Here is a 26,431-nt window from a genome sequence, read left to right as displayed (position 1 = left end):
GTTTGGGCTCTTAGTTACCAGCTTTGAGGACTGGTCTATTTCCCCATCTCTGATGTATCCAGGACATGGAAGCAACCTAGATGTCCATCAGCAGATGAATGGATAAGAAAGCTGTGGTACATATATACAATGGAGTAGTACTCAGCCATTAAAAAGAATACATTTGAATCAGTTCTAATGAGGTGAATGAAACTGGAGCCTATTATACAGAGTGAAGTAAGCCAGAAAGAAAAACATCATACAGTATACTAATGCATATATATGGAATTTAGAAAGATGGTAATGATAACCCTGTATGCGAGACAGCAAAAGAGACACAGATGTATAGAACAGTCTTGGACTCTGTGGGAGAGGGAGAGGGTGGGATGAATTGGGAGAATGGCACTGAAACATGTATAATATCATATAAGAAATGAATCACCAGTCCAAGTTCGATGCAGGATATAGGATGCTTGGGGCTGGTGCACTGGGATGACCCAGAGGGATGGTATGGGGAGGGAGGTGGGAGGGGGCTTCAGGATGGGGAACATGTGTATGCCCATGGTGGATTCATGTCAATGTATGGCAAAACCAATACAATATTGTAAAGTAAAAAATAATAATAATAATTAAAAAAAAAACAAGCAAAACACCTACTTTCAGTACTTTTTACAGAAAAATAAAAAAACATTTCACTTTCGAGTCTGACAAATGACATGTTCTGAAACAGACTGCAAACCATGCAGCAGGTTTATTTTATTTTATTTACAGATGTGGAGCTCAAAGTCCAATGCCACTTTGGGGCACTGCTGACAAAAAGAATTTTCACAGAGTAGACCTTTAAACAGTTTTGTCAATTACTGGAAGCATCTCAGCAAAGTATTTCTCTGTGACGTTAAAGAAAACAGTTACCAACCTGATCCCCAAACAAGCTGGGGAACTGGCTTCCATGCCCTTGCTGTGGAGGTGACCCAGGACCCACTGAGCTAACATTGAGATCAGGATCAATACACACTTAGTGTGTGACATAGTGAAAGTTTTCCTCTCTTTGAACTCCTCTAAATAGTCATTTTGCTTCCTCTTGGGGATCACTGCTCAGCCTCGATGGCCTTTCAGGACCTCCTGGATCAAGTTGGAGGCCTGGGGCGATTCCAGATCCTTCAGATGCTTTTGCTTTGTATCTCCAGCCTCATCACCTACCCTCATATTCTATTGGAGAACTTCACTGCAGCTGTCCCTGGTCATCAATGTTGGGTCCACATTCTCAACAATAATACTGACTCTGCTAATGCCACTGGGACCCTCAGCCCTGATGCCCTCCTGAGAATCTCCATCCCACTGGACTCAAACCTGAGGCCAGAGAAGTGTCGTCGCTTCAGCCGCCCCCAGTGGCAGCTCCTTAACCTTAACAGGACCTTCCCCAACATAACTGACCTGGACACAGAGTCCTGTGTGGACGGCTGGGTATATGACCAAAGCATCTTCACCTCCACTATCGTGACTGAGGTAAGAGGCCTCATTTATGTCTTGTGAGTATATGGTCTGAGTCTTTAAGGGTAACTGAGTAACAAATAAGTTTCTAGCCTTTTTAGTCACTATTAGGTGCTCATTCTTCAATCTTTCAGCAAATATTAATTACTTCTTTATTGAATGCCAAACACCTATATATTTAATAAATTTAATGAACTCAAAAACAGATGTGACCTTGCTATTATATGGCTTTTATTGTTAGAAAGACCAAAGGTTAAGAAAGTAATTTATGTGATGTGTTTAAAAGATCGTTAATGTTCAGCCTTGCTCGTAAATTAGAAATATCAGAGATATTGATGGAAACCTCCAAGCACTGTATCCTAAAGCAGCCATATAAGAAGACCTGTGATGAAATTCTGGCATCAGGAAACTTTTTAAGGCCCTCAAATATTGCACACTATGGCCAAGATTGAGGACCACTTAATATGGAACAAAACAAGGCATTGTTAAATCTAACAGCTTTAGAGAAGGCTTCCTAAAAGAAGTTATATTTAAGCTGAGACTTGAATAGTAAAAATCAGCTAATGTAAAAAAGGAAGCTGGAGAGGGAAAAGGGGATAAAATAAACAACCATGTGAATTGTTTAAACTGCTTCAATCAGGTTTCCACTGAGAGGTTATAAATCGTGGAGCTCTCCTTTGCTGCTTTCTTTCTCTTCCAGTGGGACCTGGTATGTGAATCTCAGTCACTAAAATCAATGGCCAAATTCTTATTCATGGCTGGAATGCTGGTGGGAAGCATCGTATATGGCCATTTATCAGACAGGTGAGTGTCTCTGAATCACAGCTCTCTTTACTCAGGTATTTTCAAGAACTCATAAGTATTCTTCCATTAAGAAACATTTATTGCAAATTACACTGTCCTGGGGCTTTCTTAGTCCCCAGGGATCTAGAAACACAAACAAATGGAGAATTGCTATCAGTGTGGTAATTGCTACTTTATCAGCTGTGAGCATTGCGTATGGGATACAGAAACAACATCTCCATCAGACATGGGAGCAGTTTTAGGATGAGGTTTGGAGCAGAGGTGCCACATCATAGCTTATAAAGATTAAGAAAATAGGTGCCTATGGGAACAGAGAGGAACATGTTTCACGTCATGAGATTCAACCTGTGTTCAGTCCCTCCTAACGTCTCTTATCTGCATGCTTGTGGATTTTTAGAGTATGGTTATCATGTCCTTATTTCTCAAATATGCTGGTAGACATTCCTATGAAACCTGTGTTATACATAGCAATGTATCTTGGTGGTGTATAAAAAAATATTTCAGTGGCCTTGATTTTTATTTTTCTAAAACACCACAGTAAACATAAAAATTTCAACCTTGTAGGGGAATTAATCTAATGACAACTTCTATCACAACTTGTGGTCTTAGAAATGGAAGTATCCTGTGCCTGACAGTACACTTCTGAATTAGACAACCCAACCAATTCCACCAACCACCCAAGTCTGTCTTCTCTAAAGGGTATGGGGAATTAAGGTGCTCCTTACCATCTACTAGCATAATGTCATCTATTATCTCAGCTGAAAATAATGAATTCTGAGTGTATGATCTTTTTTTTTTTTTAAAGGTAAGATACCTTATTTTAAAAGGTACCTTATAAAAGTGTTCAGAGTCACAGTGTTCATTTCTAACAGTTCTGTAACACATATGAAAGTGAAAGTGAAAGTCGCTCAGTTATGTCTGACTCTTTGCGGCCCCATGGACTGTGTAATCCATGGAATTCTCCAGGCCAGAATACTGGAGAATTCTCCAGGCCAGAATACTTTCCCTTCTCCAGGGGATCTTCCCAACCCAGGGATTGAACCCAGGTCTCCCACATGGCGGGCAGATTCATTACCAGCTGAGCCACAAGGGAAGTCTGGATATGAAGCCCTATTCCATTGATCCATTCAGTAATACAGAACTGTTAGATTATACATAGTGTATAAAAGTGTTCAGAGTCGGAGTGTTCATTTCTAACAGCTCAATTACACAGAACTGTTTACCTTGCAGAAATAAAAATTAAACAATATATCTATGCTGACTGATTTTTGAAAAAGTTTCAAGCCCATTTAATGGGTAAAATAGGCCCTGTTTAACAAACAGAGCAGTGCCAATTAGACATACAGCAAAAGATACAAGTAAACCTAAAACCAAGCAAATATTAACACAAAATGGATTCGCAACTTTAATAAAAGAGCTAAAACCATAAAACTCTTAGAAGAAAACAGGGGTAAATTTTCTTGACTTTGGCAATGGATTCTTAGATATAACATTAAAAGTGTGAGTAACAAAAGAAGATATAAATAGGTGGGCTTTCATCAAAATGAAAAACTTCAGCACATCAAAGGGTATTATCCATAAAGTGAAAAGATAATGTGTCTAATGGGAGAAAATATTTGTAAATCATATATAAAGAATAAAGATAGGTGAATAGACCAATGGAATAGGGTTTAATATCCAGACTATATAAAAACTGGATAAGACTATATATCTTACAACTCAACAACAAAAAGACAAAGAACTCAATTTTTAAATGAGCAAAAGTCTTGAATATACATTTCTTTTATAAAGTTATATATATAGGGCATAAGCATATAAAAAGATGCTCAACATGATGTCATTTTAAAACTATAAGTCAAAACACAATAAAATGCCACTTCACATGTACTAGGATTGCTATAATCCAAAAAAATGGAAAATAGCATGCTTTCACAAGGATGTAGAAAAACTGGAATCTTGTACATTGTTGATGGGGAGGTGAATTGGTACCACCACTATGACAAATACTTTTGGCGTCTTCAAAAAATTAAATTTAGAGAAACCACATGACCTAACAATTTCATTGCTAAGTATAAAATCAGAAGAGTTGAAAACAAGGACTCAAATAGCTTATAAAACACTGTCATTGCAACATTATTCACAATAGCCAAAAGGTGAAAACTACACATATCCATCAACAGATAAATGGGTAAAATGTGATATGTACAGCCATAAAAAGAAATAAAGTTCTGTATATCATCCTAAAACTTGTAGGACCATGAAAACATGTAAACTAAAATGACAGACAAAATATAACAAATGCTTATGATCCCACTTACCTAAAATATATAGACTAGGAAAATTCATGAAGAAAAATGCAGCTTAGAGATACCAGAAGCTGGGAAGAAAAAGGAATGAGGAGTTATTACTTAATGGGTACAAAGTTTCTACTGAGGATTTTGAAAAGTTTTGGCAGTAGAGAGTGATGATGGTTGCCTAACATCATGAATGTAATACCAGTGAGTGACCTATGTAATCAAAAGTGGTTAAAATAGCCAATCATATTTTATGTATTATACTACAACTAAAAAGAAATATGAGGCTTCCCTAGTGGCTCAGATGGTAAAGAACCACCTGCAGTGTGGGAGACCTGGGTTCAATCCCTGGGTTGGGAAGATCCCTTAGAGAAGGGCATGGCAACCTACTCCAGTATTCTTGCCTACAGAATCCCCGTGGACAGAGGAATCTGGAGGGCTACAGTCCATGGGATCGCAAAGAGTCAGACATGACTGAGTGACTTAGCACACACAGCACAAAAAGAAGTATAACGAAAAGAATGAGAAGACAAACCACAAACTGGGAAAATATACTTGCAAAAGACACCTGAAAAAGAATAGTTAACCAAAATACACAAAGAACTCTTTGAAATTTATTTATCTGTTTTTAATTGGAGGATAGTTGCTTTACAACAGTGTGTTGATTTCTGCCGTATATCAACATGATCAGCCATAGCCATATGTAAACAAAGAACTCTTAAAAAAAGAAAAATGAACGTTCTAATTAAAATATGACCCACCTCCCAGAATATTGGAAATAAAAGCAAAAATAAACAAATGGGACCTAATTAAAATTAAAAGCTTCTGCACAACAAAAGAAACTATAAGCAAGGTGAAAAGACAGCCTTCAGAATGGGAGAAAATAATAGCAAATGAAGCAACTGACGAACAACTAATCTCAAAAATATACAAGCAACTCCTGCAGTTCAATTCCAGACAAATAAATGACCCAATCAAAAAAGAGGCCAAAGAACTAAATAGACATTTCTCCAAAGAAGACATACAGATAGCTAACAAACACATGAAAAGATGCTCAACATCACTCACTATCAGAGAAATGCAAATCAAAATCACAATGAGGTACCATTTCACACCAGTCAGAATGGCTGCAATCCAAAAGTCTACAAGCAATAAATGCTGGAGAGGGTGTGGAGAAAAGGGAACCCTCTTACACTGTTGGTGGGAATGCAAACTAGTACAGCCACTATGGAGAACAGTGTGGAGATTCCTTAAAAAACTGGAAATAGAACTGCCTTATGACTCAGCAATCCCACTGCTGGGCATACACACCAAGGAAGCCAGAATTGAAAGAGACACGTGTACCCCAATGTTCATTGCAGCACTGTTTATAATAGCCAGGACCTGGAAGCAACCTAGATGTCCATCAGCAGATGAATGGATAAGAAAGTGGTGGTACATATACACAATGGAGTATTACTCAGCCATGAAAAAGAATACATTTGAATCAGTTCTAATGAGGTGGGTGAAACTGTAGCCTATTATACAGAGTGAAGTAAGCCAGAAAGAAAAACACCAATACAGTATACTAACACATATATATGGAATTTAGAAAGACGGTAATGATAACCCTGTATGCGAGACAGCAAAAGAGACACAGATATATAGAACAGTCTTCTGGACTCTGTGGGAGAGGGAAAGGGTGGGATGATTTGGGAGAATGGCATTGAAACATGTATAATATCATATAAGAAATGAATCGCCAGTCCGGGTTCGATGCAGGATACAGGATGCTTGGGGCTGGTGCACTAGGATGACCCAGAGGGATGGTACGGGGAAGGAGGAGGGAGGCGGATTCAGGATGGGGAACATGTGTACACCCGTGGTGGATTCATGTTGATGTATGGAAAACCAATACAATATTGTAAAGTAATTAGCCTCCAATTAAAATAAATGAATTTAAATTAAAAAAATATAGTCAGAAAATTTGAATGACATCTCCACAGAAGTTGTACAGATGGCAAATAAACATATGAAAAGATGCTCCACAGCATATATCTTTAGGGAAATACAAACTAAAACAATGATATACTACTACATACCTATTATACAGATAGATAGATAGATAGATACACATCAAATGCAAAGATGTAGAGCAGCAGGCACTCTCTCTTATTCATTGCTGATGGGAATGTAAAATAATATAGCCACTTTTGAAAACATGTTGACAGTTTCTTACAAAATTGAGCACATTCTTGCCAAATAATCTAGGAATCATACTCCTTGGTAATTACCAAGGAGCTGAAAAGTTATGTCCACACAAAACCTACCCTGGGATGTTCATAGCAGCCTTATTCATATCTCCTAAGCCAAAACTTAGAAGATGAAAGCATGGATAAATGCATTTATTTTAGCAAATTGTGGTACATCAAGCCATAGGATCTTATTCAGTGCTAAAAGGAAATGAACTATCAAGCCATGAAAAGATATGGAAGAACTTTAGATATATACTGCAAAGTGAAAGAACCTAATCTGGAAAGTCTATATACTGTATGATTCCAACTACATAACATTCTGGAAAAGATAAAACTATGGAAACAGCAAAATGATAAGTGGTAGATAGGAGGAAAATAGGGCTTCCCTGGTGGCTCAAATGGTAAAGAGTGCGCCTGCAATGTGGGAGACCTGAGCTCGATCCCTGGGTTGGGAAGAGCCACTGGAGGAAGGCATGGCAACCCACTCCATTATTCTTGCCTGGAGAATCCCCATGAACAGAGGAGCCTGGCAGGCTACAGTCAGACACGACTGAGCAACCAAGCACACAGCACACACAGGAGGAAAATAAAAGAATAGGCAGAACACAGAGGTATTTTAGGGCAGTGAAACTACTCTTTATGACACTGTAACAGTGGGCACATGTCATTACATTTGTCAAAACCCATAGAATGTACAATAGCAAGAGTGCATCTTAATGTATTCCTAATGAACCTTGGAAAATAATGACATATCATTGTAGGTTCATAAGTTGCATCAAATGTGTCTATTGGTGCAAACAGGTAGGGACACTGCATGAGTAGGGGCAGGGTATATTGAGAAATCTCTGTATTTTCCTTTCATTGTTGCAGTCAACCTAAAACTCCTAAAAAATTAAGTTCTTTAAAAAACACCAAATTAGGAGCACCTAAATACGTAAAGCAAATATTAACAGACATAAAGGGAGAAATTGACATGACACAATAGTAATAGGGGACTTCGGCACCTTGATTATACCAATGGAGAGATCATCCAGACAGAAAATCAGTAGCAGCATTAAATGGCACATTAAACCAGATGGTCTTAATATATATACACATATGTATATATATATACATATGTATATATAGATTAGCTCATCAAAAAACAGAATACACATTCTTTTCAAGTACACATGTAACATTATCCAGGATAAGTCATATGAGAGGTCACAAAACCAGTAATAGTAAATTTTAAAAAACTGAAATCCTATCAGGCATCTTTTGTGACCACAATACTATGAGACTGGAAATCCACTATAAGAAAAAAAAACTGCCAAAAACACAAGGATATGGAGGTTAAACAAAGGCCACTAAATAACTAATGGTTCACTGAGTAAATCAAAGAAGAAATTAAAAAAAAATACCTAGAGACAAGTGAAACTGAAAACACAGCAATCCAAAATCTATGGAAATCAGCAAAAGCAGTACCAAGAGGAAATTTATACAAGTCTACCTCAGAAAACAAGAAAAATCTCAAATAATAACCAAACCTTACACCTCAAGAACTAAAAAGAAGAACAAACAAAACCCAGAGTTAGCAGAAGGAAAAAAATAATAAATATCAGAGCAAAAAAATCAATAATACATTAAAAGGATCATACACCATGGTCAAATGGAATTTATCCCAGGGTAGGGATGCAACAGTGGTTCAGTATCTGCAAATCAATCAGTGTAATAAAACACATTAACAAACTGAAGAATAAAAATCATATTATCATCTTGATAGATGCAGAAAAACCTTGAAAAAATCCAACATTTATTTATGATAAAAGCTCTCAACAAAGAAGTTACATGTCTCAACACACTAAAGGCCATATGTGACAAGCCCACAGTTAACTAACATCATACTCAATGGTGGAAAATTGATAGCATTTCCAGTAATATCAGGATCAAGACAAGGACACCCTCCCTCACCTCTTTTATTCACTTTTATTTACATAGTACTGGAAGTCCTAGCCACAACAATCAAATTAAAAAAAAAAAAAAAAAGAAAAGGAATCCAAATTGTAAAGGAAGAAGTAAAACTGTCACTGTTTTTAAATAATATGACACCATAAACAGAAAATCCTAAAGATGCTACCAAAAAGCTACTAGAACCCATCAATGAATTTGGCAAAGTTGCAGGATATAAGGAGAAGGCAATGGCATCCCTCTCCAGTACTCTTGCCTGGAAAATCCCATGGACGGAGGAGCCTGGTAAGCTGCAGTCCATGGGGTCGCGAAGAGTTGGACACGACTGAGTGACTTCACTTTCACTTTTCACTTTCATGCATTGGAGAAGGAAATGGCAAACCCACTCCAATGTTCTTGCTTGGAGAATCCCAGGGACGGGGGAGCCTGGTGGGCTGCCATCTATGGGGTCGCACAGAGTCGGAAATAACTGAAGCGACTTAGCAGCAGCAGCAGGATATAAAATTAATTTACAGAAATCTGTTATATTTCTGTATACTAACAATCAGAAAGAAAAATTAAGAAAACAATCCCATTTACAGTTGCATCAAAAAGAATAAAAATCCTAAGAATAAGTCCAAATGAAGGGGTACAATATCTGTACTTGGAAAACTATTAGTCATTGATGAAAGAAATGGAAAACAACCACAAAAGAGGAAAGATAAACTGTCCTCAAGGATTAGAGAATAAAAATTGCTAAAATGAACATACTGCCCAAGGTGATGCCCAAAATCAATGCACTCCCTATCAAATTACCAAAGTTATTTCTCACAGAACTAGAATAAATAATTCTAAAACTTATATGGAAGCATGAAAGACCCCCCAACAGCCAAAGCAATCCTGAGAAAGAAGAGCAAAGCTGGAGTGTCATGCTTTCTGATTTCAAACTACACTACACGTGTACACCCATGGTGGACAATGTTGATGCATGACAAAACCAATACAATATTGTAAAGTAAAAAATAATAATAATAATAAATAAATAAATAAAACAAACTACACTACAAAGGTACAGTAATCAAAGTTTTATACGAGCTCAAAACCAGACACACAGATCAATAGGACCCAATAGAAAGCCCAGAAACAAACTCATCACATGTCTATGGGCAATTAAAGAATATACAATGGAAATAGATGGCCCTCCTCAGGAACCAGTATTGAGAAAACATGTCTGACTCTTTGCAAACCCTTGGACTGTAGCTCTCCAGGCCTCTGTCCATGGAATTTTCCAGGTAATAATACTGGAATGGGTTACCATTTCCTGCTCCAGGAGATCTTCCCAACCCAGGAATCAAACCCACATCTCTTGCAGCTCCTGCATTGGCAGGCAGATTCTTTACCACTGTGCCACCTGGGAAGCCCTAAAATGGAATATTGCTCAGCCATGAAAAAGAATGATATCTTTCCATTTGTGACAACATGGATGAAGAAACAATTCAGACAAAGACAAATGCCAACTTCACTAATATGTAGAATATAAAAAGAAAACGATGAACAAAACAGAAACAGTTATGGATAAAGAGAACAATCAGGTGGTTCTAGAGGGACAGGGATGTGGGGGGGGAAATGATGAGGGAGACTAAGAGGTTTAAACTTCCAGGTGTGCAATAAATGAGCCAAGGATATGAAATGTACAGTGTGGGGAGTACAGTCATTAACTATGTAATATCTTTGTATGGAGACAAGCTTGTCTTACCATGGTGATCATTTTGATATGTATAGAAATACTGAATCACTATGTTGTGTAATAGGAACTGACCTAGTATTGTAGGTCAGTTAGGCTCCAAAAGCAAACAAACTCACAGAAAGCTTTATTACCAGAGGCAGACATGAGAAGAGGGGAAATTGGATGAAAGCAGTCAAAAGGTAGAAACTTTCAGTTATAAGTACTAGGGATGCAATGTATAACATGATGAATATAATTAACATGGCTGCATGTTATATATGAAAGCTGTTAAGACAATAAATCCTGAGTTCTCATCACACAGAAAAAAAAATTTTCCCTTTCTTTAAATTTGCATCTATAGGGGATGATGAATGTTCACTAAATTTATTGTGATAATCATTTCATGACATGAGGCAAATCATTATCCTGTATACCTTAAACTTGTCCAGTGCTGTATTTCAATTATATCTCAACAAAATTTCATTGCAGCACTGTTTACAAAGCTAGGACATGGAAGCAACCTAGATGTCCATCGGCAGACGAATGGATAAGGAAGTTATGGTACATATACTCAATGGAATATTGCTCAGCTATAAAAAAGAACACATTTGAGTCAGTTCTATTGAGGTGGATGAAACTGGAGCCTATTATTCAGAGTGAAGTAAGCCAGAAAGAGAAACACCAATACAGTATATTAACACATATATATGGAATTTAAAAAGATGGTAATGACGACCCTATATACAAGACTGCAAAAGAGACACAGATATAAAGAACAGACTTTTGGACTCTGTGGGAGAAGACAAAGGTGGGATAATTTGAGAGAATAGCATTGAAACATGTATATTACCATATGTAAAATAGATGACCAGTGTGTTTGATGCATGAAGCAGGGCACTCAAAGCTGGTGCTCTGGGGCAACCCAGAGAGATGGGGTGGGGAGGGAGGTGGGAGGGGGGGTCAGGATGGTGAGACACATGTACATCCATGGCTGATTCATGTCAATGTATGGCAAAAACCACCACAATATTGTAAAGTAATTAGCCTCCAATTAAAATAAATACATTTAATTTAAAAAAAAACAAGGTAGGAGGAAGAAAAACAGAAAATTTTAAAAAAGAAAATAATAAGAAGAAAATTAGAAAACATCCCCTAAGTTTCAAAGTGTGTATTCTTTTTTTTTTTTTTTTTTTCATTTCTACTATACTGTTGTTACTACTACTGTATCTAACCTGTTTCCATTTCTCAGGTTTGGGAGGAGGTTAATTTTCAGATGCTGTTTGCTCCAGCTTGCCATTACTGACACCAGTGCAGCCTTTGCTCCCACCTACCTCATTTACTGCTCGCTACGCTTCTTGGCTGGGTTTTCTACCATGAGCATCCTGACAAATTGTACTGTTCTTAGTAAGTCAAAACTTTGGGTCTTTGACATTTTCCAAGCCTTCAATTTGACTTTTGAATTCTAACTTTGTCTGAAGTCAAGATCCTGCTTGTGTTTTCTTTCAGTTGTAGAATGGACAGTGCCCCGATTCCAAGTCATGGGAATGACCCTGTCGATCTGTGCCGCTTGCTTGGGCCAGATCATCCTGGGAGGACTCGCTTTTGCCATTCGAGACTGGCACACCCTTCAGCTGGTGTTTTCTGTACCATTATTTGTCTTATTTCTTTCCTCAAGGTATAAAATTTCTTTCTTTATCTGAGAAGACCCTAGATGCAAGGCACATGGAGTTAGGATGCAAGAATTCTGATTGGTCTTAGTCAATATTTGAACACATGCTTAACTAATCTGTGCCCTGTGTACAATTAAAGAAGTAGAACAGTTAGTGTTACAAGATAATATCAAGGACATTCAGGTAAATGTGAATTTTAGATAAAACACGAAATTTTTATATAGTAACCCCCAATACTGAATGGAGCCTGAGTGATTACCTGGTGGCTCAGATGGTGAATAATCTGCCTGCAATGCAAGAGACCCGGGTTTGATCCCTAGAACAGGAATATCCCCTGGAGAAGGGAATGGCTACCCACTCCAATATTTTTGCCTGGAGAATTTCATGGACAAAGGAGCCTGGAGGGCTACAGTCCAAAGGTCGCAAAGAGTTGGGCACAACTAAAATCTAACACTTTCAATACTTTTCTGTATTTTTATTTACTAACCTGATAAAAATACAGTGTCTCATTAAATTAAAATTTCAAATAAACAGCAAATACTTTTTAGTGTATGCACAAAATATGGCATGGGACATAGTGGTACTCAAGGTTTACTCGTATTCACTAGTAATCTAAATTCAAATTTAACTAAACACAATATTTTATTTGCTAAAACTGATACTGTCCCTCTGAATCATAGGAAGGGAACACTATGACTCCAAGTCTATACTCTGGCAGTAAACGTTTCTGCATGCAGAGGTCATCTTCAGCGTTTCCTAGTTATGGTGAAAGTGAAAGTCGCTCAGTCATGTCTGACTCTTGGCGACTCCATGGACTATACAGTCCATGGAATTCTCCAGGCCAGAATACTGGAGTGGATAGTCTTTCCCTTCTCCAGGGGATCTTCCCAACCCAGGGATCGAACACAGGTCTCCCAAATTGCAGGTGGATTCTTTACCAGCTGAACCTCAAGGGAAGCCCAAGAATCCTGGAATGGGTAGTCTATCCAGAGGGTCTTCTCAACCCAGGAATCAAACCGGGCTGTCCTGCATTGCAGGTGGGTTCTTTATCAACTGAACTATCAGGGAAGCCCCTAGTTATGGTATGAGAGAATATACATTATATTTTCTGGTGTAACAAAACAAGAGGTAGGCATTAGATGGAAGGGGAGAGGTATTTCAGGAAAAAAAAGGTATGTGAAAAAATGAGGAAATGAGAGTTGGTTGTACCTCTGTTCTCTTCTTTGATCAGGTGGCTGGCAGAGTCTGCTCGGTGGCTGATTATCACCAACAGACCTGAGGAGGGCTTAAAGGAACTTAAGAAAGCTGCACACAGGAATGGAAAGAAGAATGCTGGAGACGCCCTAACCATGGAGGTGAACAGGAGAGGGGATTGGGATGACGTGACCTGACATACACCCTAGTCGGTGTCCAAGTGAATAAAGGGTGGGAACACAGGTGTGGTTGGGGTCTACTTAGCTCATTGTCCTCGTCTTCAATAGCTGCCCACATTGTTTGAGTGAATATTAAGAGAGAGCATGATGCTGCTGAAGGGACTGAACACAGATATTTCACTCAACAGAGGCAGAAAGCACTTAGTATGTATGATTGTAAAGACTGTGTATTGATCACCCTTTGTGTTAGAGAAAGTAAAAAACAAACAAACAAAAAAACACAACCTAATCCATTTCTTTCCAATTAACATTCCAATGGCTTTTTTTGTCAAGATGGTAAGTCAAGAAGAAGGGCAGCTTAGTGACCATGCAGAAAAGAGCACGTGAAAGTGAAAAACAGTCGTGTCCAACTCTTTGCGACCCCACGGACTGTACAGTCCCTGGAATTCTTCAGGCCAGAGTTCTGGAGTGGATAGTCTTGCCTTTCTCCAGGGGATCTTCCCAACCCAGGGACTGAAGCCAGGTCTTCCACATTGCAGGCAGATTCTTTACCAGCTGAGCAACCGGGGAAGCCCAAGAATACTGGAGTTGGTAGTCTATCCCTTTTCCAGCGGGATCTTCCCAACCCAGGAATTGAACCAGGGTCTCCTGCAGCAGGTGGATTCTTTATCAACTGAGTTATAAGGGAAGGCCATTATTAACTTTTTTTTGTTTGCAATGATAAGAGAATGGAAAGAATGCTAATAGAGACAAGGAGAAATCATCTGCCCTTGTTAATAGGAAAAAGAGAAGGTTAGGGGCTAGACAGTCAAACAAGAACAATAAAACATTTCTGCAAGTTCACTCACTGGCACATCTGATCAGTTTTTTGAAATCACTTTATTGAGGTTTTAACATACAAAGAACTGTACCTATTTAATGTACAACTTGATGGATTTGCAAGTTAGTATACATCTGAATATCATCACCACAGTTTATACAATAAACATATCCATTATCTCCTAAAACTTTCTCCATCCTTCTTTATTTATTATTTTTTGTGATAACACAATGTAAGACCTCCCACCACAGCAAATTTTGAGTGCACAGTACAGTATTATAACCCTAGACATAATGCTATAGATTCCTTTAGGATTGATTTATCTTGCTCAACTTAAACTTTGTACTCTATGATAAATATTGTCCCATTTCTCACATCCCCCAGCACCTGGCAAGCACTATTCAGAAACTCTCTGCTTCTTTGAGTTTGACTATTTTAGATTCCTTGTATAAGTGGTATCTGGTAGTATTTGTTCTTTTGCACATGGCTTATTTTTTGTAGCATAATATCCTCTAGGTTAATCACACTGTGGCAAATGGCAAAATTTCTTTACTTTTATTGCTGAATAATATACCATTTTGCATATATATAGATGGCACTTTCCTTTTCTATTCATCCATGAATGGACATTTGTTTCCATATCTTAACTATTGGGAATAATGATCCAATGAACATATGAGGGCAGATATCTCTTCAAGATCCTGATTTCAATTCCTCTGAATGTATATCCAGAAGAAGGATTACAGGATAACATGCTAGTTTTGGTCTCAATTTTTTGAGGAACCTCCCTACTGTTTCCATAGTGGCCACAGCATTTCACATTCCCAGCAACAGTGTACAAGGGTACCCTGTTCTCCACATCTTCACCAATACTTATTACTTTTTTTATAATAACCATTCTAACTGGTGTGCAGTGGTAACTCGTAATTTTGATTTGCCTTTCCTTAACAATTAGTGATGTCAAGCACTTTTTAATGTACCTGTTGGCCATTTGTATGTGGTCTTTGCAGAAAGGTCTGTTCAGTTTGTATGCCCATTTTTTGTTGTCACTCAGTTGCGAAGTCATGTCCAGCTCTTTTCGAGCCCATTGACTGCAGCAGGCCAGGCTCCCCTGTCCTTCACTATCTCCTGGAGTTTGCTCAAACTCATGCCCATTGAGTTGGTGATGCCATCCAACCATCTCATCCTCTGCCGTACCCTTGTCCTCCTGCTTTCAATCTTTTCCAGCATCAGGGTCTTTTCCAATGAGTCGGCTCTTCACATCAGGTGGCCAACGTATTGGAGCTTCAGCATCAGTCCTTCCAATGAAAATTTAGGGTTGATTTCCTTTAGGTTTGGCTAGTTTGATCTCCTTACTGTCCAAGGAACTCATCAAGAGTCATCTCCAGCATCTTTTTTATTTTATTTTTTAACTTTACAATATTGTATTGGTTTTACCATATATCCAGCATCTTCTAAAGCATTAGTTATTCATTGTTCAGCCTTCTTTATAATGCAACTCTCACATCCATACATGACTACTGGAAAAACCATAGCTTTGACTAGACAGAACTTTAATTGAATTATTTGGGTTTTTCACTACTGAGTTGTAGGAGTTTCCTATATATTCTGGATATTAACCCTCTATAAGACACATGGCTTGCAAATATTTGCTTCCAGTCTGCAGTTGCTTTTTAATTTGTCAATTATTTCCTAGCTGTGTAAAGACTTTTCAGTTTGATATAGTACCATTTGTCTATTTTTGCTTATTATCTGTGCTTGTGGTGTCAGAACCAAAAAATCATTGCCAAGACCAATATCAACAAGCTTCTCTCCTATATTTTCTTTAGCAATTTTATACTTTAGGTTTTTATTCTTTAATCTATTTAAGTTGATTTTTTATTTTCTTAACTTACTTTATTTTAATTGGAGGATAATTTCTTTACAATATTGTTGTGGCTTTTGCCGTACATTGACATGAATCACCCACAGGTGCATAGTGTAAGGTAAATTTCCAATTTCATTTTTTGCATGTAGATATCCAATTTTAATAAACACCATTTATTAAAGACAATCTTGTCCCCATTGTGAATTCTTGGCACAACTGTCAGAAATCAATTGTCTGTATATGCATGAGTCTATTGCTGGGCTCTCTATTCTGTTCTACTGGTCTATATGTCTTTATGCCAGTATCATGCTCTTGATACCTGTGGCTTTGTTATATATTTTGAAACAAGAATATGTGATGCTTCCAGCTTTGTTTCTGTTCAAAAATGCTTTGACTGTCAGGGGGGTCTTCTGTATTTCCATATGAATTTTAGGGTGTTTTTTTTTCTATTTCTGTAGAGAATGTCAATGGGATTTTGACAGGGATTTATTGAATCTGCATATTGCTTTGTGTTGTATGGACATCTTAACAATACTAATTTGTTTAATCCATGAGCATGGATGTCTTTTAAGTTTCTTGTATCTGCCTTAATTTCTTTCTTCAATGTTTTCAATATGCCAGTCTTTCACCTCCTTGGTCAAGTTTATCCCTAAATGCTTTATTGTTTTTGATGATATTGCAAATAGGACTGTCTTCCTAATGTTATTTTTAGATAGCTTGTGGCTGGTGTATAGAAATACAACTGATTTTATATGTTAAACTTTTATCCTGCAAATTAACTGAGTTCACTTTTAACAACTTTTTGGATATGTGTTTAGGTTTTTCTACAAATAAGATCATGTTGTCTAAAAAAAAGATCATTTTACTTCTTTCTTTCTGATTTGGATGCCTTATTTTTTTCTTATCTAATTGTTCTGGCCAGAACTTCCAATTCTATGTTGAACTGAAGTGCAATCCTTGTCTAGTTCCAGATCTTAGAGGAAATTTTTTCAGCTTTTCATTATAGAGTATGATGTTAGCTGTGGGCTTTTCATACATGGCCTTTAATGGAAGTTCCTTCAGTATTTAATTTGTTGAGAATTTTTGCCATGGAAGTGTGTTGAATTTTGTCAAATGCGTTTTCAGCATTTATTGTGAGAATCGTATGATCTTTAGCCTTCATTCTGCTACTTTGGTGTATCACATTTATTTGCTTGTACTGAACCATCCTTGCATCCCAGGAATAAAGCCCACTGGGTAATAGTGTATGATCTTTTTAATATGCTGTTAAATTTGGTTTGCTAACATCTTGTTGCTTATTTTTTTGACCATATTCTTCAGGAATGTTGGCCTGTATTTTTTTTTTTCTTTTCTTTCCTTATGGTTTCTTTATCTTACTTTGCTGTTAGGATCATAGTGGCCTGACAAAATTAATTTAGAAGGATTTCTATCTTCTATTTTTTGGAAGAGTTTGAGAAGATTCATATTAATTCTTTAAATGTTTGGTAGAATTCATCTGTAATGCTATATAATATTAAGCTTTTATTTCTGGAATTTTTAATTACTGCCTCATGCTGTTTATTAGTTATGCATCTATTGAGGCTTTCTAGTTCTTCTCAGTTCAGTCTTTGTAGGTTATATGTCATATATTTGTGTTAGATTGACCCTTTTGCCATTATAAATTACCTTCTTGGTCTCTTGTGACAGTTTTTGATTAAAGTCTATTTTATCTATACAAGGTGACTATCCCTGCTCTATTTTGGTTATCATTTTCATGGAATGTCTTTTTTCATCCATTCATTTAAAGTCTATGCTTTTCTTAAACTTTAGAAATGGAAAAACCTTCTAAATTCATTTTGTCAGGCCAATATGATCCTGACACCAAAATGATACAAAGATACCATAAGAAAAGAAAAGAAAAAAATATAGGCCAACATTCCTGAAGAGTATAGCTGAAAAATCATCAACAAGATGTTAGAAAACCAAATTCAACAATTAAAAAGATCATACACCATTACCCAGTTGATGTTTTTGAACTGTGGTGTTGGAAAAGACTCTTGAGAGTCCCTTGGACTGCAAGGAGATCAAACCAGTCAATCCTAAAGGAAATTAATCCTGAATACGCATTGGAAGGACTGATGCTGAAGCTGAAACTCCACTACTTCAGCCATATGATGCAAAAAGCAGACTTGTTAGAAAAGACTCTGATGCTGGGAAAGATTGAAGGCAGGAGGAGAAGGGGACGACAGAGGATGAAATGGTTGGACGGCATCACTGACTCAATGGACATGAGTTTGAACAAGCTCTGGGAAATGGTGAAGGACAGGGGAACCTTGAGTGCTGCAGTCCACGGAGTCACAAAGAGTAGGATACAACTGAGTGACTGAAAAACAGGAAATGTAAAGCGATTCTCTTACAGATAGCAGAGAACTTACAGTGGGGGTCAAGCCAGGGTGTGCTGGAAAATGTTTAACACTTTAGTTACAGGAAGAAAAAAAAGCCATAGGTCTCAGATTTGTGGTGCTGATCAATTTCTGTGATGTGAATGTTACCACCATAGTCAGTTTCAAGCCACCAACAGGATGGTAACTGCTTAACAAACTATCTAAAAATTTAACAAAGGGCTTTTATGAATTTTCACACTGATTCCAGGACACAACTGGGCAAGGGTTCAAACAGGGGCTGTTTCATGCATTTTAACCCAGGATAGTGTTATGAGTGGTATGAATATTTAGAAGAGGCCGGAGATTGAATTGCCAACATCTGCTGGATCATTGAAAAACCAAGAGAGTTCCAGGAAAAGATCTATTTCTGCTTTATTGACTGCCAAAACCTTTGACTGTGTGGACCACAACAAACTGTTGAAAATCCTGAAAGAGATGGGAATACCAAACCACCTTACCTGCCCTTTGAGAAATCTGTATGCAGGTAAAGGAGCAACAGTTAGAACCAGACATGGAACAACGGACTGGTTCCAAATTGGGAAGGGAGTACATCAAGGCTGTATATTGTCACCCTGCTTATTTAACTTATATGCAGAGTACATCATGTGAAATGCCGGTCTGGATGAAGCACAAGCTGGGATCAAGATGGCCGGGAGAAATATCAATGACTCAGATATGCAGATGACACCACCCTTATGGCACAAAGTGAAGAACTAAAGAACCTCTTGATGGAAGTGAAAGAGGAGAGTGAAAAATTTGGCTTAAAGCTCAACATTCAGAAAACTAAGATCATGGCATTTGGTCCCATCATTTCATGGCAAATAAGTGGAAAAAATGGAAGCAGTGACAGACTATTTTCTTGGGCTCCAAAATCACTGCAGATGGTGACTATAGCCATGAAATTAAAAGACACTTGCTCCTTGGAAGAAAAGCTATGACCAAGCTAGACAGCATATTAAAAAGCAGAGACATCACTTTGCCAACAAAGGTCCATCCAGTCAAAGTTACAGTTTTTCCAGCAGTCATGTATGGATGTGAAAGTTGGACTATAAAGGGAGCTGAGTGCCAAAGAATTGATGCTTTTGAACCGGGTGTTGGATAAGACTCTTGAGAGTCCCTTGGACTGCAAGGAGATCCAACCAGTCCATCCTAAAGGAAATCAGTCCTGAATATTCATTGGAAGGACTGGTGCTGAAACTGAAACTCCAATATTTTGGCCGCCTGATGCAAAGAACTGACCCATTGGAAAAGACCCTGATCCTGGGAAAGATTAAAAGCAGGAGGAGAAAAGGCTGACAGAGGATGAGATGGTTGGATGGCATCATCAACTTAATGGACATGAGTTTGAGCAAGCTTCAGGAGTTGGTAATGGACAGGGAAGCCTGACCTGCTGCAGTCCATGGGGTTGCAAAGAGTCAGACACGACTGAGTAACTGAACTGAACTAAACTTACATTATCATCCAAGACGCAATCCTGACTCCTTTCTTCTAAAAGCCTAAGTCCAATATTTTCACTACTCAGGTTATAACTGAAAGGATCTTATTGCATTTGTAGGTACTCAGTTAAGGTGGGCTTTCACTTCTCTGAATTCCTCATGAAATTATTCCAATGGACTTTATGGTATTTTTTCATTTGTAGAGGTGGGATAAGAATTAAGTCTATATTGTTTGAATAACTAATAAATAGGTATCTGAGATAAATTGGATACAATTCCATATACACATTTATAGCCTCATGTATGGCCCTGGAAATCCTTGTGAGAGAAATGCTATTATTTTTCTCCACCTACTCTTCTCCTACTCTGATTCCTCTACTTGTTCTTTTTGTTGTTGTAGTTGTTTGGTCACTAAGTCACGTCCAATTCTTTGTAACTCCATGGACTGTGGCACTCCAGGCTTCTCTGTCCTCCACTATCTCCTGGAGTTTCGCAAATTCATGTTCATTGAGCTGTTGATGTGAATTGAGTTTTATAAATATTTAATCACATTTCTCAAGGTATATACCTAGCATATTGCAGGACTATTAAGTAACTCCATATTATAACCAGTTCTGAATATAAATCATTCTACTCCAAGATCTCTCCTGATTTCATCCTCAGATTTAACTCTAGGCATCTCATTCATGGAGGCACAACGTGCCAGGAACTCCCCAAAAAGTGACTGAACAAAGAACCAAAACAAAGAATCTCAGGAAATGTTCTTTTCCCTGAGATAAACAGTTTTTCTGCAAGGGACAGCCAGCTGATAGCCAAGCTTAGTTTCCAGGTCTTTCATGCCCATCTGGCACAAATGGAGCTTTGGACCATTATCCAAGTAAGCCTGATTTGATTCCCTTTCTTATCTGCATATCTGACATATAATCCCTTTCCAATGCCCTGCAGCCCTCTCAAATCCTGTGTTTAAATATTTTTGGTGCTACATAATTTCCTTCAGTCCCTTTTAACTCAGTAATTCTCTATTCATATCACTTTTACACCCATCGTTACATTTTCAATGACTACATTTTGCAGTAGACAGAAAAGGAAGTCGTCTATCTTGTCCTCTGTTGGGGGCCTCACAATGCCGACCACTGTATGACAACTGAACAGTTTGTTGTTGTTAAAGGTCCTGAGATCTGCCATGCAGGAGGAGCTGGAGGCAGCACAGATCAAATCTTCTGTGTTTGACTTGTTCCGCACACCCAACCTGCGTAAAAGGATCTGTCTCCTGTCCTTTGTAAGGTGGGCTTCACACAGTGCATGAGAGATGTTAAAATAGTGGCGACATGAATCTATTCCTTATCAAAAGAGCAACATGGTGGGAACAGATCTGAGATAAAACAGAGAGAAAGCCATAATGATAACTACTGTGTTGAATAGTCAAAGGGTTATGAAAAGACTGACCCAGAGCTAGGTATACAACATAGAGTTCTGTTTAGCGTATCACCCTACCAAGTTCATCACTGGAAACAGAGGCTAAGAACTTCAGACATTCTCATGATACAATGTTGGCTTTAACTCTCTTCACTTGTTTGTTTTCATTTTAATTAAGGTAAAATTACAAACCATAAAATGAAGAAGAATATATAGCCTGATGAATATTTCCATATGTAAATATGCAACCATCACCCAGATAAAGATACAGAAAAACTCTAAAGCCCTGGAAGGTTCCATCATGTGTCTTCCACAAAAATACTCCAAATCCTCCTCCAAAACATAACAATGATTAGGAGCTCCAAATATATAACTATCTTATAGTTTTAAAATCATCACTGTGTAAGGAAATATTTCCTAAAACCTATCATGTTTTTATACTTTAAAACCAACTGCTGGCTGCTTGGTTAATAGTTTGGATCATCATTTGTAAGACAAACCTTATGGTAAATGTTGTTCATCTTTGTTCACCACAGATTTGCAAACTTCATGTCATTTTTTGGTCTGATTCTCCACCTCCAGTATATGGGGAGCAATGTTTTCCTGTTCCAAGTTCTTTTTGGTGCAGTCAACCTCCCAGCCAATTGTGTTGCTTTTTGGGCGCTGAATCACCTGGGCCGTCAAGTAAGCCAGACACTCTTCCTGTTTCTTCTTGGAATCTCCATTCTGGCCATCACATTTGTGCCTCAAGGTGAGAAAAGAGCACAGGTTGAAATAAGAAAATGTCTTACCCCGGGTATTTGAAGACAGAATCTGAAGCCAGTAGGAAGTGAAGGCTAGGTTCTAAGGATTCTCCAAAACCAGTCTGAGGATTTAGGATAGATTCTGCCATTAAGTGGCTGCAAAATAGTTCAGACAGTTCAGACAACTAGTTGTCTTCATCATATCTGATATGTATTTGGTAATTGGTACCTGGGACAGCAATTGATCACTTACCCTTTGGCCAATCAAATTGTATCTCATATGAGGACACAATACTGCCACTTCCTCTGTCTGGTCTCTTTCCTGTTACAACAGTGTCAGTGACACTTTACTACCTGACTCTATGTATCCACTCATGTGTCCGGAATTAGGTCACCATAACTTCAACCTGGTTCCAGGTTGTCATCTTGACTCCAAGGTATTTTTAATCCCTTCCCTTCAAGCATAGTAGATGTGTAGAATAGGGGAAAATGCATTAAGCTGTTAAGAGCCTCTCTTAAAATCCATGTTACTAAATTAAATGACCGTATGCAATGAATAGGGGAAGCCAGATGGTCACCATGGTTCAGGTAACTCCCAGTGCAGTGGCATTTATACAGGATCCCATCTTGAATATCAGCTTCAATGCAAATGTGCTGCCTTTCAACAGAGCCCACTCCAAAGTTGTAACACTTTCATGATTTTTTTTTTTAAATGGGATAGAAAACTGACTGTCTGAAACATCTTTCCAGAGGTTTCCAAAGTCTATTTTTTCCCTAAAACAGATCCTTATTCTTGAATCTTAAAATATTATTCTAGATCAGGCAATTTTCTAGCTTATCCATTAACATGAGCCCCATTCTTTTATGATTCTTTACTGCATTACTAGCCCTATGTCAATATTGTGTAAACACACAAGTTTTAAAGGATATTGATGAGTCTTAACATCTGTCAGTAATTGCTCATATGATAGTCCTATGTTATACATGAAAGACAGAGGAGACACTGGACAGAATAAATGAAAGCAAACCTTTTCTGGGATTTTGATTTTGTCACCTCCTCTATCTTTAGGAAACTTCTAAGATCTCTGATATGCAGATACAATTGATTCAAATACTCAGGTTTTAAAATTCTCATTAAGCTGTAATATACAGATAAGTCACATTTCTCAGCTATTAGTCTCTGCACATTTTCCATTACATGCATTTTCTCTACCATGTATTTAACACATGCAAATGTTTCCAACTGTGTCTTTTTCACTTATAATTTGGGGGATGTTGAGTAACACATGCAAATGTTTCCAACTGTGTCTTTTTCACTTATAATTTGGGGGATGTTGATTTCTTCAGCTCAGATTTCCTGAGTCTCACTGATCTTCTTCTCCAGAAATGCAGACCCTGCGTATGGCTGTGTCAGCTTTGGGAATAGCGGTTTCTTCTGTGACTCTCATGTGTTCTTTTGCCCATGGAAATGAACTAACCCCCACCGTTCTCAGGTACACAAGCTCATGGAAGCTCTAGCAGAGTCAAAACAGACCTTTCCCAGCTAATTAAGACTTACAGAAGGAAGAAAACTAATCTAAATCATTATCAAAAGCATTGATTATAGTAGTATTAATAATAAAAATTAGAGCCAAAATTTTAATCAAAATCTCAATTTTGTTAGGCATGTTAAGCCCTTTAATGTATCATCTCCCATAACCTGCTGAACCATTACGGTGCTGTGGGTAAGAGTATTTTTAAATGACAAAGACTTTTTAAAAAACACGTGCACTTGAAAAAATTTGTGAGCAAATAAGAGTATATTTTAAATGTAAAAATACATCATTAGTCTTCATGTGTCTAAATACTGCTCTGATGTCTCCCATGCCTGCAGGCATGCTAAGTTGCTTCAGTCATGCCTGACTCTTTGTGACCCTATGGACTGTAGTCCACTGGGCTGCTCTGTCTACAGGATTCTCCAAGGAAGAATACTGATGGGTTGCCATGTCCTTCTCCAGGGGATCTTCCCAACTCAGGGATTGAACCTGAGTCCCTTACACTGGCAGGTTCTTTACCTCTGACTCCACCTAGGAACCCCATGTGGTCTCCCATAATCAAAGCAAAATAATACATCTCATATTACATGTATGAATTTATACCAGATTATTTTTGTATTGTTGTTTTCACTCCAAGGGTAACAGCTTCAGGATTCTTGGGAATTGCTTCTAATATTGGGGCAGCCCTGGCTCCCCTCTTGATGATCTTAACAGTGTATTCCCCCCACCTGCCCTGGATCATCTATGGAGTCTGCTCCATCCTTGGTGGCCTTGTTGTCCCACTTCTACCTGAAACCAGGAATAAGCCTCTGCCTGACTCCATCCAGGAAGTGGAAAAGGAGTGAGTAAACCCCTGCTTGTCCCTTACAGTTGCTATGTGATACAGGTCTGTGTTAAGGAGGCCAAGGCACCATACAAGGTCATTGTCCCCAGGGGAAGGCTTACATCTAGATTTCTCTAGGTGGTCAGTGCCTTCACTTTAGCTACAGCCTCATCCCTCCTCACAGTGACCTCAGACTTCCCCAAGGCTCCCTGGACCACCCAGACCAGCACCAGTAGGCACCAGTAGGTTTAGTGATGAAGAAGTCAAAATTAGGTGCCCTAGTGTAACATAAACAACCCCTGAAGGTGTTTTACAAACATGCACAGACTTAAACATCAGATTCTCGCCCCTCAGGCCCTGGCAGCCCTCAGCCCAGTGAGGGCAGTAAGCTCTCTGAGATTACTGGTGTATGTAGGTCTGTGACCTGCCATGGTCACTGAAGCAGGTCCCCGAGGGAGACCAAGGAGAGGGCAGGAGCCCCTCCTCTCTCTAAGATGACAATATATCTTAGGAGAAGGAGTCACAGACCAATACAATCCATTTTCTCTAAAGAATTTAAGGCATAGGTGCCTTTTCCATGTTTTTTAATCTTGTTCTTTTGTTGTTTTCATTGTATTTGCTCTAGGAGAAAAGACTCAAGAAAAGCAAAGCCAGAAGGTACTTTCATGAAAGTGACACAATTTTAAGGAATTCCATTCCAGGCACTATCTGCTAATCAAAGAGCAAGATAAACAAGAAAAATTGGGGTCATTCACAAATACTGGTAAAATTTGGAAAACAAATAAATAAAAACATGCAATAGGAAAATGGACCTCATTTACAATTGCAGTTCTAAGTAACTACATACAAAATACCTATGACTGATCATAATATGAAGTTTGAGGAAAGTCATGATGCTTTTAAAGGAATCATAATAAAACATGTATGTTTCTGGATAGAGAGACAGAACAGCATTAAAACCCATTGATTCTGTTCCAATTAATGGCACAGTCATTGATGGAATAATTATTAGGGGAACAACTTGAAAAATAGTTACAAATTTATCTACAGGTTAATAATAGGCAAGATTCAAAAAATGAAGTTAATGGAGGGAAGGTGGTGCAAGTATTTGGGGCAGTACAGGCTGAAATGAAATGCAAATGCATTTACAACTCAAAAGACATCCAGAATAGGCTTGTGGCATGTAGAACACTTGAAATTTGGAAACTGGAACAGCATAAATCACTGATGGAAATAAATGATTATGTAATAAGTATCACTAACTAACTTTGGAAATAAATGACTAATAATTACCTCACTCCAGTACTCTTGCCTGGAAAATCCCATGGATGGAGGAGCCTGGTGGGCTGCAGTCCATGGGGTCGCGAAGAGTCAGACATGACTGAGCGCCTTCACTTTCACTTTTTACTTTCATGCATTGGAGAAGGAAATGGCAACCCACTCCAGTGTTCTTGCCTGGAGAATCCCAGGGACGGGGGAGCCTGGTGGGCTGTTGTCTATGTGGTCGCACAGGGTTGGACACGACTGAAGCGATGCAGCAGCAGCAGCAGCAATTTAAAAAAGTACTCCACATGTTTAAAATGATGAATGGAACAATTAAGTCACATTATTCAATAGAAAATGTGGGTACAATATCTCAGGATTAAGAAAATTTTCTGATTAGTAAAAACAAATACCAGCAGTTTAAATATAGGTATATTTGACTAAATACTCATTTAAAACCTCTATTGGACAAAACTCTAAAAACTTATGGGATAAATCTAGAAAAATATTAATATTCACCAAAATGATAAAGTACCTTTAGGATATTTTACTTTCTTTATCAGTTTCTGTATTCTAAGTTTTAAAAGGATAATGCAATATTTTAA

The 26,431-nt window shown here is 38.1% G+C and overlaps 1 protein-coding gene across 1 annotated transcript; it reads left to right on the top strand.

Moving 5' to 3' along the window:
• The first annotated feature begins 968 nt into the window (after window positions 1-968).
• Window positions 969-25,379, top strand: LOC147341982 (organic anion transporter 7). Its single transcript, XM_086384480.1, has 10 exons — window positions 969-1,485; window positions 2,171-2,274; window positions 11,707-11,861; window positions 11,964-12,132; window positions 13,359-13,482; window positions 21,215-21,330; window positions 21,999-22,213; window positions 23,590-23,698; window positions 24,378-24,581; window positions 25,189-25,379. The coding sequence occupies exons 1-10, from the start codon at window positions 1,084-1,086 to the stop codon at window positions 25,247-25,249; spliced, it is 1,659 nt and encodes a 552-aa protein (XP_086240606.1). The 5' UTR covers window positions 969-1,083; the 3' UTR covers window positions 25,250-25,379.
• The last annotated feature ends 1,052 nt before the right edge of the window (window positions 25,380-26,431 follow it).

Source organism: Bos grunniens, chromosome 29, assembly GCF_055505025.1.
Source record: "Bos grunniens cultivar Pamir isolate PY7600 chromosome 29, Bosgru_T2T1.0, whole genome shotgun sequence".
NCBI lineage: Eukaryota > Metazoa > Chordata > Mammalia > Artiodactyla > Bovidae > Bos > Bos grunniens.
Note: the sequence above shows the minus strand (reverse complement) of the source record. Positions and strands in the feature narration are given on the sequence as shown.